The sequence below is a fragment of the Pongo abelii genome, chromosome X (genome assembly GCF_028885655.2).
Source record: "Pongo abelii isolate AG06213 chromosome X, NHGRI_mPonAbe1-v2.0_pri, whole genome shotgun sequence".
Lineage (NCBI taxonomy): Eukaryota > Metazoa > Chordata > Mammalia > Primates > Hominidae > Pongo > Pongo abelii.
This window is the reverse complement of record NC_072008.2, coordinates 145,557,863-145,574,114: the sequence shown is the minus strand read 5'-3', so window position 1 is coordinate 145,574,114 and position 16,252 is coordinate 145,557,863. Positions and strand designations below refer to the sequence as shown.

The following is a 16,252-nucleotide window of genomic DNA, read 5'->3' as shown; positions in this document are numbered from 1 at the left end:
TTTTTTCGCACAAACACCATGGAAATATAAATTCTTACTAATGTCTTTCAACAAAGGGCATATGCACAGGGCAGAGACCAGTAGACAAGCTCAGAAATCTAGCAGGATGATAACAGCCTAATTTCTTTATTATCATTATTATTATACTCTAAGTTCTGGGATACATGTGCAGAACATGCAGGTTTGTTACATAGGTATACACTTGCCACGGTGGTTTGCTGCACCCATCAACCCGTCATCTACGTCAGGTATTTATCCTAATGTTATTTCTCCCCCAGCCCCCAAACCCCTGACAGGCCTTGGTGTGTGATGGTCCCCTCCCTGTGTCCATGTGTTCTCGTTGTTCAACTCCCACTTATGAGTGAGAACATGTGGTGTTGGTTTTCTGTTCTTGTGTTAGTTTGCTGAGAATGATGGTTTCCAGCTCCATTCATGTCCCTGCAAAGGACATTAACTCATCCTTTTTTATGGCTGCATAGTATTCCATGGTGTATATGTGCCATATTTTCTTTATCCAGTCTATCATTGATGTGCATTTGGGTTGGTTCCAAGTCTTTGCTATTGTGAACAGTGCCGCAATAAACACACGTGTGCATGTGTCTTTATAGCAGAATGATTTATAATCCTTTGGGTATATACCCAGTAATGGGATTGCTGGGTCAAATGGTATTTCTGGTTCTAGATCCTTGAGGAATCACCACACTGTCTTCCACAATGGTTAAACTAATTTACACTCCCATCAACAGTGTAAAAGCGTTCCTATTTCTCCACATTCTCTCCAGCATCTGTCGTTTCCTGATTTTTTAATGATTGCCATTCTAACTGGTGTGAGATGGTATCTCACTGTGGTTTTGATTTGCATTTTTCTAATGACCAGTGATGATGAGCTTTTTTTCATATGTTTGTTGGCCACATAAATGTCTTCTTTTGAAAAGTGTCTGTTCATATCCTTCGCCAGATCAACAAGACAGAAAATTAACAAGGATATGCAGGACGTGAACTCAGCTCTGGACCAAGTGGACCTAATAGACATTGACAGAACTCTCCACCCCAAATCAACAGAATATATGTTCTTCTCAGTGCCATATCGCACTTATTCTAAAATTGACCACATAATTGGAAGTCAAAGACTCCTCAGCAAATGCAAAAGAATGGAAATCATAACAAACCGTCTCTCAGACCACAGTACAATCAAATTAGAACTCAGGACTAAGAAACTCACTCAAAACTGCACAACTACATGGAAACTGAATAACCTCTTCTGGAATGACTACTGAGTAAATAACAGAATTAAGGCAAAAATAAATAAGTTCTTTGAGACCAATGAGAACAAAAACACAACGTACTAGAATTTCTGGGACACAGCTAAAGCAGTGTTTAGAGAGAAATTTACAGCACTAAATGCCCACAAGAGAAAGCAAGAAAGATCTAAAATTGACACCTTAACATCATAGCTAAAAGAACTAGAGAAGCAAGAGCAAACAAATTCAAAAGCTAGCAGAAGACAAGAAACAACTAAGATCAGAGCAGAACTGAAGGAGATAGAGACACGAAAACCCTTCAAAAAATCAGTGAATCCAGAAGCTTTTTTTTTTTTTTTGAAAAGATTAACAAAATAGGTAGAACACTAGCCAGACTAATAAAGAAGAAAAGAGAGAAGAATCAAATAGACAAAATAAAAAATGATAAAGGGGATATTACCACTGATCCCACAGAAATACAAACTACCATCAGAGAATAGTATAAATACCTCTATGCAAATAAAGTAGAAAATCTAGAAGAAATGGATAAATTCCTGGACACATACACCCTCCCAAGACTAAACCAGGGAGAAATTGAATCCCTGAATAGACCAATAACAAGTTCTGAAATTCAGGCAGTAATTAATAGTCTACCAACCAAAAACAGCCCAGGACCAGACGGATTCACAGCCGAATTCTACCGGAGGTACAAAGAGGAGCTGGTACCATTCCTTCTAAAATTATTACAAACAATAGAAAAAGAGGAACTCCTCCCTGACTCATTTTATGAGGCCAGCATCATCCTGATACCAAAACCTGGCAGAGACACAACAAAACCCGAAAATTTCAGGCCAATATCCCTGATGAACATCGGTGCAAAAATCCTCAATAAAATACTGGCAAACTGAATCCAGCAGCACATTAAAACACTTATCCACCACAACCAAGTTGGCTTCATCCCTGGGATGCAAGGCTGGTTCAACATACGCAAATCAATAAACATAATCCATCACATAAACAGAATCAATGACAAAAACCACATGATTATCTCAATAGATGCAGAAAAGGCCTTCAATAGAATTCAACACCCCTTCATGCTAAAAAGACTCAATAAACTAGGTATTGATGGACTGTATCTCAAAATAATAAGAGCTATTTATGAGAGACCCACAGCCAATATCATACTGAATGGGCAAAAACTGGAAGCATTCCCTTTGAAAACCGGCACAAGATAAGGATGCCCTCTCTCACCATTCCTATTCAACATAGTATTGGAGTTCTGGCCAGGGCAATCAGGCAAGAGAAAGAAATAAAGGGTATTCAAATAGGAAGAGAAGAAGTCAAATTATCTCTGTTTGCAGATGACATGATTGTATATTTAGAAAACCTCATCGTCTCACCCCAAAAACTCCTTAAGCTGATAAGCAACTTCAGTGAAGTCTCAGGATACAAAATCAATGTGCAAAACTAAGCATTCCTATACACCAGTAATAGACAAACAGAGAGCCAAATCATGAGTGAACTCCCATTCACAATTGCTACAAAGAGAATAAAATACCTAGGAATACAACTTATAAGGGATGTGAAGGTCCTCTTCAAGGAGGACTACAAACCACTGCTCAACGAAATAAAAGAGGACACAAACAAATGGAAAAACATTCCATGCTCATGGATAGGAAGAATCAATATCGTGAAAACGGCCATACTGCCCAAAGTAATTTATAGATTTAATGCTATTCCCATCAAGCTACCATTGACTTTCTTCAGAGAATTAGAAAAAAATACTTTAAATTATATATGGAACCAAAAAAGAGCTCATATATCCAAGACAGTCCTAAGCAAAAAGAACAAAGTGGGAGGCAGCATGCTATCTGACGTCAAGCTATACTACAAGGCTAGAGTAACCAAAACAGCATGGTACTGGTACCAAAATAGATATATAGACCAATGGAAGAGAACAGAGGTCTCAGAAATAACACCACACATCTACAACCATCTGATCTTTGACAAACCTGACAAAGAAGCAGTGGGGAAAAGGTTCCCTATTTAATAAATGATGTTGGGAAAACTGGCTAACCATATGCAGAAAACTGAAACTGGACCCCTTCCTTACACCTTATACAAAAATTAACTCAAGATGGATTAAAGACTTAAACATTTTTTATGGCTGCATAGTATTCCATGGTGTATATGTGCCACATTTTCTTAATCCAGTCTATCACTGTTGGACATTTAGCTTGGTTCCAAGTCTTTGCTATTGTGAATAGTGCCGCAATAAACATATGTGTGCATGTGTCTTTATAGCAGCATGATTTATAATCCTTTGGGTATATACCCAGTAATGGAACTGCTGGGTCAAATGGTATTTCTAGTTCAATATCCCTGAGGAATCGCCACACTGTCTTCCACAATGGTTGACCTAGTTTACAGTCCCACCAACAATGTAAAACTGTTCCTATAAAAAATGATGAGTTCATGTCCTTTGTAGGGACATGGATGAAGCTGGAAACCATCATTCTCAGCAAACTATCGCAAGGACAAAAAACCAAACACCGCATGTTCTCACTCATACGTGGGAATTGAACAATGAGAACACATGGACACAGGAAGGGGAACATCACACACCAGGGCCTGTTGTGGGGTCGGGGGAGTGGGGAGGGATAACATTAGGAGATATACCTAATGTTAAATGATGAGTTGATGGGTGCAGCACACCAACATGGCACATGTATACATGTGTAACTAACCTGCACATTGTGCATATGTACCCTAAAACTTAAAGTATAAAAGAAAAAAAGACTTAAACGTAAGACCTAAAACCATAAAAGCTCTAAAAGAAAACAAAGGCAATACCATTCAGGACATAGGCATGGGCAAAGACTTCACGACTAAAACACCAAAAGCAATGGCAACAAAAGACAAAATTGACAAATGGGATCTAATTAAACTAAGGAGCTTCTGCACAGCAAAAAAAAACTATAATCAGAGTGAACAGGCAACCTACAAAATGGGAGAACATTTTTGCAATCTATCCATCTGACAAAGGGCTGATATCCAGAATGTACAAGGAACTTAAATTTACAAGAAAAAAGCTAACATTATTCTTAATGTTAATTCTAATATCAGCAAGGATATCTGCCCTCAGTACACTTATTAAACATAGTACTATAAGTTTAATATCTGTGTTAAAGCAAAAAAAATAATTTTATATGTATTAGAAAGGAAGAAATAAATCTCTATTTGCAAATGATATTGTTGCACATATAGAAAATCCAAGGAGTCTACAAAAATCTCCTGGAATTAATAAGTGAATTCAGTAAGGTTGGAGATATAAGAGCAAGACACAAAAATCAATCGCATTTCTATATATTAACAATGAACCTGTGGAAATAGCAATTAAAACAGTGCAATATATAATCACTCCAAATGTAACAAAATCAGGAATACATGTGCCAAAATATGTATTTTATCTGTATGCTGAAAATTACAAAGTGCTGATGAGAGAAATCCAAAATGACCCAAATAAATGGAGACATAGACCATACTCATTGATTGAAAGACCCAACATAATAAAGATGTCAATTCTCTCCAAATTAATCTATATGTTTAATATAAATCTCAGCAAATGGGTTTTCTTTGCATTTTTGATTTATATAGGAAGGCATAGGCCCTAGGATAAATAAAATAATCTTGACCAAAAAAAGTGGAAGGAATCACTCTACCTAACAAGTCTTACTATATAGCTACAGTAATCAAGACAATGTGGTATCAGTAGAGGGACAGACAGATTGGTCAGTCAAATAATATAAAGAATCTATTCCAGTCTGGGCGACAGAGCGAGACTCCGTCTCAAAAAAAAAAAAAAAAAAGAATCTAGAAGTAGACCTTCACAAATATGACAAATATGCTCAACTATTTTTGACAAATGTGCAAAAGCAATTCAATAGAGGAGAGATGGCCTTCTCAGCAAATAGTGCTGGAGCAATTGCATATCCATAGGCCAAAAAATTAAGAATTCTTCTGAACCTCATACTTCATACAAAAATTAACTCAAAATGGATAAGAGGCTTAACTGTAAAACATGAAACCATGAAACTTTTAGAAAAAAACTTGAGGCAATCTTTGGAATCTAGGACTAGGCAAAGAGTTCTTAGATTTGGCACCAAAAGTATCATCCATAAAAGGAAAAATAGAAAAATGAACCTAAACACAATTAAAAGCTTTTGTTCTCATCGAAAAGGCGTTCCTCACGTTAGCTGAAGATATCCTTCGAAAGACCCCTGTAAAAGAGCCCAACAGTGAAAATGTAGATATCAGCAGTGGAGGAGGCGTGACAGGCTGGAAGAGCAAATGCTGCTGGGCATTCTCCTGTTCCATCAGTTGCCATCCACTACCCCGTTTTCTCTTCTTGCTGCAAAATAAACCACTCTGTCCATTTTTAACTCTAAACAGATATTTTTGTTTCTCATCTTAACTATCCAAGCCACCTATTTTATTTGTTCTTTCATCTGTGACTGCTTGCTGACTTTATCATAATTTTCTTCAAACAAAAAAAGTATAGAAAAATCATGTCTGTGACTTCATTTTTAAATGTACTTGCTCAGCTCAACTGCATTTCAGTTGTATTATAGTCCAGTTCTTATCAACATTAAAACCTATAGCAATCATTTCAAATCTATTCTGCAAATTGTATAAGAATAAAGTTAGAATTAACAATTTAAAAAAAAAAAAAGCTTTTGTTCTTTGAAATTCCATGTGAAAAGGATGAAAGATAAACAACAGGCTTGGAGAAAATACTTGCAAACAATACATCTGACATATATTTTTGAGTATAAAAAATATAAAGGTCTCTCAAGACTCATCAGTAAAAACAAAAACAATTCAATTATAAAATGATCAAGAGACCTAATAAGTGACATTTCACTAAAGTGGGTATAGAGATGGGAAATATGTACATGAGATGCTCAACATCATTAGTCATCAGAGAGGTGCAAATTGAAACCACAAGAAAATATTACTACACATCTATTGGAATGGCTAAAATACAATACAGTGACCACACCAAATGTTGGTGAGGATTCAGAAAAAATTGGATCATTCATAAATTGCTGTAGGAATGTAAGATGGTACAGCCACTCTGGAAACAGTTTCACAGTCTTACAAAACTAAACATGCAGTTACCAAATGACACAAGTAGCATACTATTGGGTATTTATCCCAAAGAAATGGAAATTTATGTTCACACAAAAACCTGTACACAAATGTTCATAGCAGTTTTATTCTTAGTAGCCCCAAACTGGAACGAGTCCAGATGTCCTTCAACAAATGAATGGTTAAAAAAAAAAAACAAAAAAAAACTGTGATACATTCATTTCATGGAATGCTACTACTCAGAAATAAAAAGAAACAAACTATTGATAGACCAAGAACTTGGAGAAATCCCCAGGAAAGTTTGCTGATTGGAAAAAGCCAATACCAAAAGGTTAAACAATATATGATTCAATTTATATAACATTTTTGAAGTGACAGAATTTTAGAAATGGAGGACAGATTAGTGGTTGCCAGGGGTCAGGGTTGGGGGAGAGAACACCCAGAGGTTGATATATGTGGTTATAAAAGGGCAACAGGAAAGATATTTGTGTTGTTGGAACTGTTCAGTGTTTTGAGTTTGTGGTGGATACATAAACCTGCATGAGAGAAAAAAAAAAGTATAGAACTAAGTGCACACTAATGAGTACCAGTAAAAGTGGGGAAACCTGAATAATGTCGGTGGATGGTATCAACGTTAGTATCCTGATTCTGATATTATACTGTAGTTTTCCATAATGTTACCACTCAGGTAAAGTGGGAAAAGTGAGCAAGTGAACTTCTGTATTATTTCTGAACTGCACGTGAATCTTTAGTTATCTCAATGAAAGTTTCAATTAAACATGTTACTACAGAAGTCTAGAGAACAGATGAGGAAATTTGACTTTGGTAAAACAAGATGCAGGATAATTTGTACAGTATGTTCTCATTTATTATTTGAATGGATGCATATCTACATAGTTGTATATTGGCATGGGAAATTGCTGGAAGGAAACATAAGAAATTATTGAAGTAGTGACCTTTGGAAAGTCGCAAGTGGGAGAAGACTCACTTTAAAAAATATGCCCTTTTGTGGCACTTGATTTTCTTAAACCATGTGCATGTACTACTTGTGTTAATTTATATTTTAAAACACATAGAAATAGAATATCTTAGGTAAAATATAAACTTTAGTGCTTTATAATATGAATTTTTATCTTCAATGCTATCATAATTACTACATGAAGTAAGGGCTTCTATAAGAAATATCTTACAGGGTGCAAACAAGTTTACTGGTGTCTTTGTGAAACTGCCTTTGCAAAAATTATAACAGTGAGAAAATTATGACAGTGAAAGAGACCTGATCTAACCAATCCCCATCTTACCTTTAACCTCCAACCTGCACTTAGTGATGCCCGGGCTTGAGCCAAGCTAACTTTGGGAGAAACTTACTTTATAGTTTAAATCATATTAGCCATTCTCTAAAACTAAACCGCCTTTGTAAAACTAATGAAAGACCACCAGGTTAGGAGAATGAGAGGAGACATAAATGATAAACAGCCATTATCCTGGAAGTCAGAAGATTTGTGACTTCCTCAATTACTCCTGTAGATAACATCACTATTCTGGAGCCTAAGATTGGCCTTTTGTGATGTTTCTTTCAGGCTTTTGCATTTCTGATGATAGGATGGCTTCACCTGGACCTGCCAACCAGTCCTGTAGCCCCCACCCAGAAGTGAACTGAGAGAAGGAGGACCATTTTCCACACCACTATGATTGCATCCCCAATCAATCAGCAGCATCTATTCCCTAGCCACTCCTCTCCCTGCCAAACTATCTTTGAAAAACCCTAGCCTCTAAATTTTCAAGAAGGCTGATTTGAGTAGTAATATAACTGTGGTATTCTGTTTAGCCAACTCTATGTGCGTAAAGCTCTTTATTGCAGTTTTCCTGTCTTGATAAATCAGGTCTACCAGGGCAATGGGCAAGAAGGACCCATTGGGTGGTTATAATTAGAGGAAGAAATTTTCATCAAAAAATAATTCCCATCGCTCTGACACTACAAACCCCCAGACTCCAGGCAACAGCCAATGGTAGTTTTTCAAAAATATGGTTCCTAGGGCCCTGTATTTTGATGCCAAACTTTATGGAGGAAACAAATTCTTTGTGCTTGCGTCTTGTCATTTATACTGTCTCATTGATTAAATTGTAAATATGTGCATGAAAACAGGCATATATAATTTTACAGTTAGAATCCTCCTAATGCTTAGTTGTAAATATCAATAATATTGACAGCAGTAGGTGGCGAATATTTTCTACAGCCTACCAGCAGAAAAGAGAGGAACTGATGTCAGATAATTTAAATCAGCTGGGCCTAATTCAGAGCGTATCAGAATTTCTGAAAAGACTTGATACATTTTGACTAAACGAGAAACAGCTAGGGAACAAGTCTTCAGTACAATTAATTAATACATAAAGTCTCTGAGACCTTTTGAGCTAAATGTAAGCCTTAGCCACATACAGAGGAAAGACTGCACAAACAAAAGAGTCTGTAAACAGCAAAGGAGTAGGTCACACTTAGATTACCCAGGGCCAATGTGATTTTGAAAATGTTCTTTTTTTTTTTACACTGATGGGAGATGTCTGATAAATCAATACCCCCACAGCAACATTTTTATCATAAAACGTATCTATGGAGTTTGAGGTTTCAGTGAGCCATGATCACACCACCCCATTCCAGCCTGGGCAACAAGAATGAGATCTTGGCTCCATTTTAAAAAATTATCTGTTTATCCCTTCATTTTTATTCTTACATCCTGTTTCACATCCTAGGAGGGAGCTGACAAGCAGCTGTCTTGCTCTAACAGCTTTTGAAACAACTGTACAGCAAGAAAATGACCCAATTTTTAAAAATGGGCAGAAGACCTGAATAGAAATTATTCAAAAGAAGACATACAAATGGCCAACAGGTATATTAAAAAATGTTCATCATCACTGATCATCAGGAAAATGCAAATTAAAACCACAATGAGCTATCACCTCACACCTGTTAAAAATGGCTATTATCAAAAAGATAAAAGATATGTGTTGTTGAGGATGTGGAGAAAAGAGAACCCGGTACACTCTTGGGAAAAATGTAAATTATGGAAATTAGAGCCATTATGGAAAACAGTATGAAGTTTCCTCAAAAGTTAAAAAATAGAACTATTATATCATCCAGCAATACCACTTCTGGGTATATATCCATAGGAAATGAAATCAGCATGTGAAATGGACATCTGCACTCCCATGTTCATTGCAGCACTATTTACAATAGCCAAGACATGGAATCACCCTAAGCATCCATCAACAGATAAACGAATAAAGAAAATGTGTTATATATGCACAATGGAATACTATTCAGCCTTTAAAAAGCAGGCATTTGTGACAAGAAGACATTATGTTAAATGAAATAAATAAAGGAATAAAGAGAAAAATACTGCATGACCTCACTTATATGTGGAATCTTATAAAGGTTAAATTCCTAGAAGCAGAGAATAGAATAATTGTTGGCAGGGGTTGGGAGACAAGACAAGGATAGGGAGACAGATGTTAGTCAAAGGGTACTAAGTTTCAGTTAGATAGGAGGAATTAGTTCTGGAGATCTATGGTATAGCCTGGTGAATACAGTCATTAATAATGTATACTTGAAAATTACTAAGACAGATCTTAAATGTTCTCAACCCAAAGAAAATTACAAGAATGTGAGGTGATGGATGTGTTAATTAGCTTGATTTAAGCATTTCACAAAGAATGTGTATCTCAAAATATGCTGTTGTACACCATAAATATTTAATTGTTTTATTTGTCAATTATACCTTAATAAAGCTGGGAAAACAAGCAAACACACACCCTGGACCTGTGACTCCCTCTTCCACAGACATCAAGGGCTGAACAGCATTAGTTCGCAGTACCCCTCCACGACCTTGGTTTTCTTAAGTGGTCACAGTTATGTTTAATCTTGAATGGCTACCCATACTCCACCTAGTAACACTTCAGACTTATTCCAGAGACCTTTGAAAATGTAGATAAAAACTCCTGATCTTGGTTTAATTCAACCTCACAACATGTAGTTCTAGAAGAGCATTTCTTATGAGTTGGTTTTTAACTGAAGCTAGTCTCTAGGTAGGCCCCAAGAGTTAAGGTAAGATGCCAACCCCCTACATCCACTCTGATGTCTGACTTGTAGAAGAACTCCTAATGGAGCTGGGTGACTGACTGGTGAGTGACTTGAGAAAACAGATATGTTTTGACTGAGCAAGTCCTGATAACCATGTGTTTGATGTTGTTTTTCACAATATATTCCTTTCCTCTCCAGGGTATTGCCAATCTATCAGGATAGCTTCACTTAAAAGACTTGCAGGCATCTCAGATTCACCATATTCCAAAATGAATTTAGGATTTTCCTTCCAAAACTTAAGAGTCCCCCTCATCCCCTGTAATTTCAACTCCAAATTCTTGCTCTCCCCATTCCTGTACAGTGAAAAAGCCTTGTGGATAATCCCTCCAAAATGTCCTTTAATACCCTTCTTTCTATTCTGATTGCCAATGCCTTAAGTCATGTCCTTATCATCATTGACACAAATTGGTGCAAAAGATTCTTTTGTTCCCACTCTCACTCTTTCTAGAAATAATGATAATAGTAGTTACCATAGAGTTTCTTCCTGTATGCTGAGTATTTTCTAAGAGCTTTATATTCATTACCTTGCTTAATTTTTATAGCCATTCCATAAGTGCCATTATTGTTGACATATTACAGATGAGGAAACTGAGGCAGAGAGAAGTGAAGAAACTTGTCCAGGTTTACACACATACAGTGAGTGCCCAAATTCATCTGTATTGCAATGATTCTCATGCTTTATGGAACATAAGAGTTCTGGGGGAGAAGGTATGTTAAAATACAGATTCCTGGACTCTACCCTTTGACACTCACTGATGCAATAGGTCAGGAGTTTGACTGGTGATCTGCATTATCCAAACACCACTGATTCTGATGGAGGTGTACCAAGGAATACACTATGAGAAACACTGGTCTACAACTTTCAGAGTAAAATTACTGAAACCACAAATCTCATATTTTTATTACCTACTTAAAAACCTGCTGATGTCTCTATTGCTTTTAGGATGAAGTCCAAATTCTTTGGTATGGCATACAAAACCCTCCACAAAGCAGCTTCTGACAATCTCTACAATCTTATTTTCAACCTCCCCTCCCCATACCGGACTTCTTATAATTCCTCAGCTATTCATTAATGTATTCATTTACCTAAACACCATTGACAGAGTTTTTATTCATACTTGGCACTATACTAGATGTGGAGATACAGCCAAAAAGATAGGGCACCTGCCCTTGAGAAAGTTAGTCCAGGAGAGAGTAATTTTAAAGAGACATATACAAAATACAATCAAAACAGAGGATAAGGAACACTTAAGGTCACCTGGGAGTCAACAAAGGTGTCATTGTGGAAGTAGCATTTAAGCTGACACTTAAAGGATGAAGAGAAGTTTACCAGGTAGACAAATAGAGGAAAGAGTAGTCTAAGTAGAGAGACACAGCATGTATAGAAGTATGGAAATTCATATCCCAGAATCTATACATAGCTCTGTAATTCTAGAATGAAATTGTAAAAGAGTGAGAGAGTAGTTATCAGAGTTGAAGCTAGAGACCTATCTACCAAGGGATACAGAAATCTAAGAGGCCCCCAAATTCCCAGTGTTAACTACACTGATTTTGCTGTGAATATAATAGGATATCACTTCAGTGTTTAGGTTACTAATCAATTGACTTAGAGTTCATAAAAAGGGAGATGATACTGTATGAGCTCTTAAATGGGTATTAAAAAGTCAGAGATGTACTCCTCCTTGCTAGCAAGATAGCAAATAGCCATGTTGTGAACTGCCTTTGGGAAGCATGTGGCAAGGAACTAGCTGTGGTCTCTAGATGCTGAGGATGGTCTCCAGCAAACAGCAATAAAATGGGACCCTCAACCCTACAAATGCAAGAAAATGAATCCTTCCAACAACTTGAATGAGTGTGGAAGAGGACCCCGAGCCTTCTATGAGAATTGTAGCCCTGGGCCACACCTTAATTTCAGCCTGTTGAGACCCAGAGAAGAGGACTCAGTTAACCTGTACCTGAACTATCCCATGAAAATGCTGAGATTATAAATTTGTGTTGTTTTAAAGTGTTATGTCTGTGGCAATTTGTTATATGACAATAGAAAACTAGCACATATACCATGCAAAAGAATTTAGATTTTGCCCATAGGTGATTGGGAAATAGTGAAGGATACTGAGCAGGATAATGACATTATATACATGTTAGAAATCTGAGCAGTATAGAGAATGAATGGTAGAAACTGAAGGGAAAAGTCCAGGTATTGCTCCTTTTTTTGCTCTACTTTGGGGAGCATGTTCCACAGTGGTTGTGCCCCCTCTGTTGTTCCTGATAGCCCCTGCCTATATGATCTCAGCTTCTACCAGGAATCCCCACCATAGTTTTAGCTACCACTGGGCAGCTACGATTTCAGGGATCTGATAACACTAACTACATTTGTTGTCTCCAGTCTTGGTAGGCAGGTAGTAGCTAATCTCTGGGTTATCTTATGGCTGCTGTTGGGCTTCCCAGCAATTTAATCACATATTAAGCCAATTACCTTCTTTAAAATCCCTATGTTTGCAATTTCTGGAGTGGTATCTGTTTCTCGACTAGAGACTCACTGATACAGTTGGCAAATTGACAACTTGGGTGATTGATTATATGCAAGGGGGAGTATGAAGGATCTCAGATGACTTCTGAATTTGAGAAACCAATTGGATGATGATGTTGTTTACCCCAAGAGGGAAACATAGAAAGGGGAAGAAATGTGATGGAAGGAGGCCTGAATTGTTTTCAGCATGTTTAATTTGATGTGTCTGTAGGACATCCAAAACAGAGATGTCCAGTAGGAATTTGGATAGATGAGGCTGTAAGCTCCATGAAACCAGAAATTGATATTGTCTTATTCTAAGCTAGTTGTTAGTTTTATGTTCTCATCTCACACTGCTACTGCCCTTTTCACTCCATTACAGTCACATTGTCCTCCTTAATGGTCTTCAAACACAACAGGCATAGTCTCATTTCATGACTCTTGCCCTTGTTTATTCCTCTGCCTATAGCACTCATTCCCTAGATATCTGCCTGAATCACTCCCTCAACTCGTTCAGGCCTATGCTCATACGTACATCTTCGCTATGAGCCTACTATCCTCTGACCACTTTATTTTAGACTGGACCCTCCAAAGCACAACTTTATCTCCCCAGTTACTGCTTAAGTTTTCTCTATAGAACTTATCACCATCTGGCGCATTGCATATTTGATTGTTTACTGTACAGTTTCCCCACTAGAATGTGAGCTCTATAGGGAAGAATTGTTTTGTTCACTGCTGGATCCTCAGTGCCTAAAATAATGTTGTATGAATTAGTTTGAATGAATGAATGAGATGTGTATCCCCAAAGGTGGTATGGGTGGTATGGGCCAATTTCTAAATTGATCTAGAAATCATCAATTTAAAGACATGAGTAGATAAGATTACCTGAAAAATATTGGTAGATTGAGAAGAAGGGAGTGCTGAAGATAGAAACCTGGGAAACGTTAATATTTAGGATCCTTTAAAAGATGAGAAACTAGAAAAAGAGCTGAGAAAGAGCCAGAGAGGGAGAGAAAGGAAACATACAAATAGAGAGGGGTATATCAGAAACCAAGTCTAGAAAGGAGAAGTTGGTCAACAGTGACAAATGATGCAACCAGGTCAAGTATGAGTGACTGAAAATTATCTCTTGAACTTAGAAACTAGAAGGACATTGATGGCTTTGGTGAGAGCAGTTACCTCTAAGTGGCGAGTCAGAAGACAGATTGCTGTGAATTCCGTAGTGGAAGATAAAGGATTCTGTATGTGGATAATTCTTTCAGGAAGATTAGTTGTGAAGGAAAAAAATGCAATGGTATTTGGGGGTTATGGGATGAGTTTTTAAAATTAGGAATGATTTAAGCATTTTGATATTTATGAGTAGGAAGAGTCAACATGGAAAGTGAGGCAGAAGATATAAAAGGGGAAAAGGGAGGAATCATCAATGGGGAAGGCAACAGGGTGTAAGAGAAATATTTGCACAGAAGAGCATGAAGTCCAGAGTTATTCCTGATGATCTTTATTTTGTCACTGACCTAGGAACACAACCAAGTATTGAAGTACACTCAGATGGGATTTGAGTTTCTGAGGTAAATTCCATTTTGTTTTATATTGTGGTCATTTGGTGTCAATCGAGTAGGAAAATTTTAAAAAGAAATTATCTTAGATTTTCTATGTCTTGACTTTTTGTTATGATTTCTGTGAGAGTTCCTTGATTTACTATTCCTATCCAATTCCACTTAGGATTTTTCTTTTTTCTTTTTTTTTTTTTTGAGACAGAGTTTCACTCTTGTTGCCCAGGCTGGAGTACAGTGGCACGATTTCGGCTCACCGCAATCTCCACCTCCCGCATTCAAGCAATTCTCCTGCCTCAGCCTTCCGAGTAGCTGGAATTACAGGCATGCACCACCATGCCTGGCTAATATTTTGTATTTTTAGTAGAGACGGGGTTTCTCCATGTTGGTCTGGCTGATCTCGAACTCCTGACCTCAGGTGATCTGCCCATCTTGGCCTCCCATATTTTGCCTTTGCTTGGGAGAAGAGAGGTAAAAATAGGTCACATAGGCAATGAAGTCCTCTGATGGACCGTTTCCCTTGTCCTTATGTTTGGCAACATAAATATTCTTCTAGAAAATGAAATATTTTTCTCTGAACACCAACTCTGTATCCAGAAATGTTTATATTATGTATTTACCTAAAGATACAGCTTCCACAGCAGCAAAAATAAAAACATGATGAAGGCCTCAATTCTTTTTATTCTGACTTAGGATTTCAAAGTTGCTAATTTCTCTTTTTATTAGGCTATCACTCATTCCTCCCCGAATAAGCAGAAGCAAACAGTAGATGGAGCCTGGATTTAGCTTGGATTCAGCTTCCTCATTGTTCCAGTACAGGTTTTTACCACATCTTGGTGTCTCAGTTATGAATACCTGTCTCAGTTTGGCCTGGAAATCCACCACAGGCACTTGCTGCTGCTGAGAATGCCTCAGGTACAATTGACACTCTTGGTTGCTCAGTGCAGCTGTTCTGTATTTGACTTGAACTTCCACCTCTGGCATGTGCTGTTCTGTAGTCCATCTCAGGTGTAAGTGATCCCTTCCTTGCTCCATTGCCTCACTGACTGCTCCTTAGGCCAAAACATCAGGCATCTCTGACAGCCACTCCACTCTCCATCCAACTTTTTAAGTTCTTCTTGGCAATAGGTTTGGTCTGCTACAAGTCAATCAAAAATGGTCTGAAGCAGTTATCCTACAGTATGGTTTTGTGAGATACCCTTTATTAAATTAATATGCTTTTTTCTACTCTTGAAATGAGATGAGGATTTTTATAATCATAAATGAATACTAAATGTTACCAATTAAAATGCTTCTTGAGATAATCTTTTCCTTTTAATCTGATAATATGAAGAATTATAATGATAGAATTTCCAGTGTGTTACGATGTTATATGTCTAGAATGAAACTTACTTGGTCATGATATGTTATTTTTTTGACACAGTGGTGCATTGATTTCCTAACATTTTATTTAGAACTTTTGCATCTGTTTTCATTTGTGAAATTTGCTTCACTTTTCCTTTCCTGTGATATATTTTTCTGGTAAAATAAATGGTTAGTTTCACAACCTTTTTATACTTTCAAACAGTTCAAGTTAGACACTACTTATGCCTTGGAGATTATTAGAACTCACACATAAAGCCATTTGGGCCTTGTGCCTATACCTATTAAGGATATAGGTCTT

The 16,252-nt window shown here is 37.1% G+C and overlaps 1 protein-coding gene across 1 annotated transcript; it reads right to left on the bottom strand.

Annotated features, from left to right (window-relative positions):
* Nucleotides 1–15,258: 15,258 nt before the first annotated feature.
* On the bottom strand, nucleotides 15,259–15,624 carry LOC112130755 (putative SNURF-like protein). Its single transcript, XM_024240473.2, has one exon. The coding sequence runs from the start codon at nucleotides 15,622–15,624 to the stop codon at nucleotides 15,259–15,261; it is 366 nt and encodes a 121-aa protein (XP_024096241.2).
* Nucleotides 15,625–16,252: the final 628 nt, after the last annotated feature.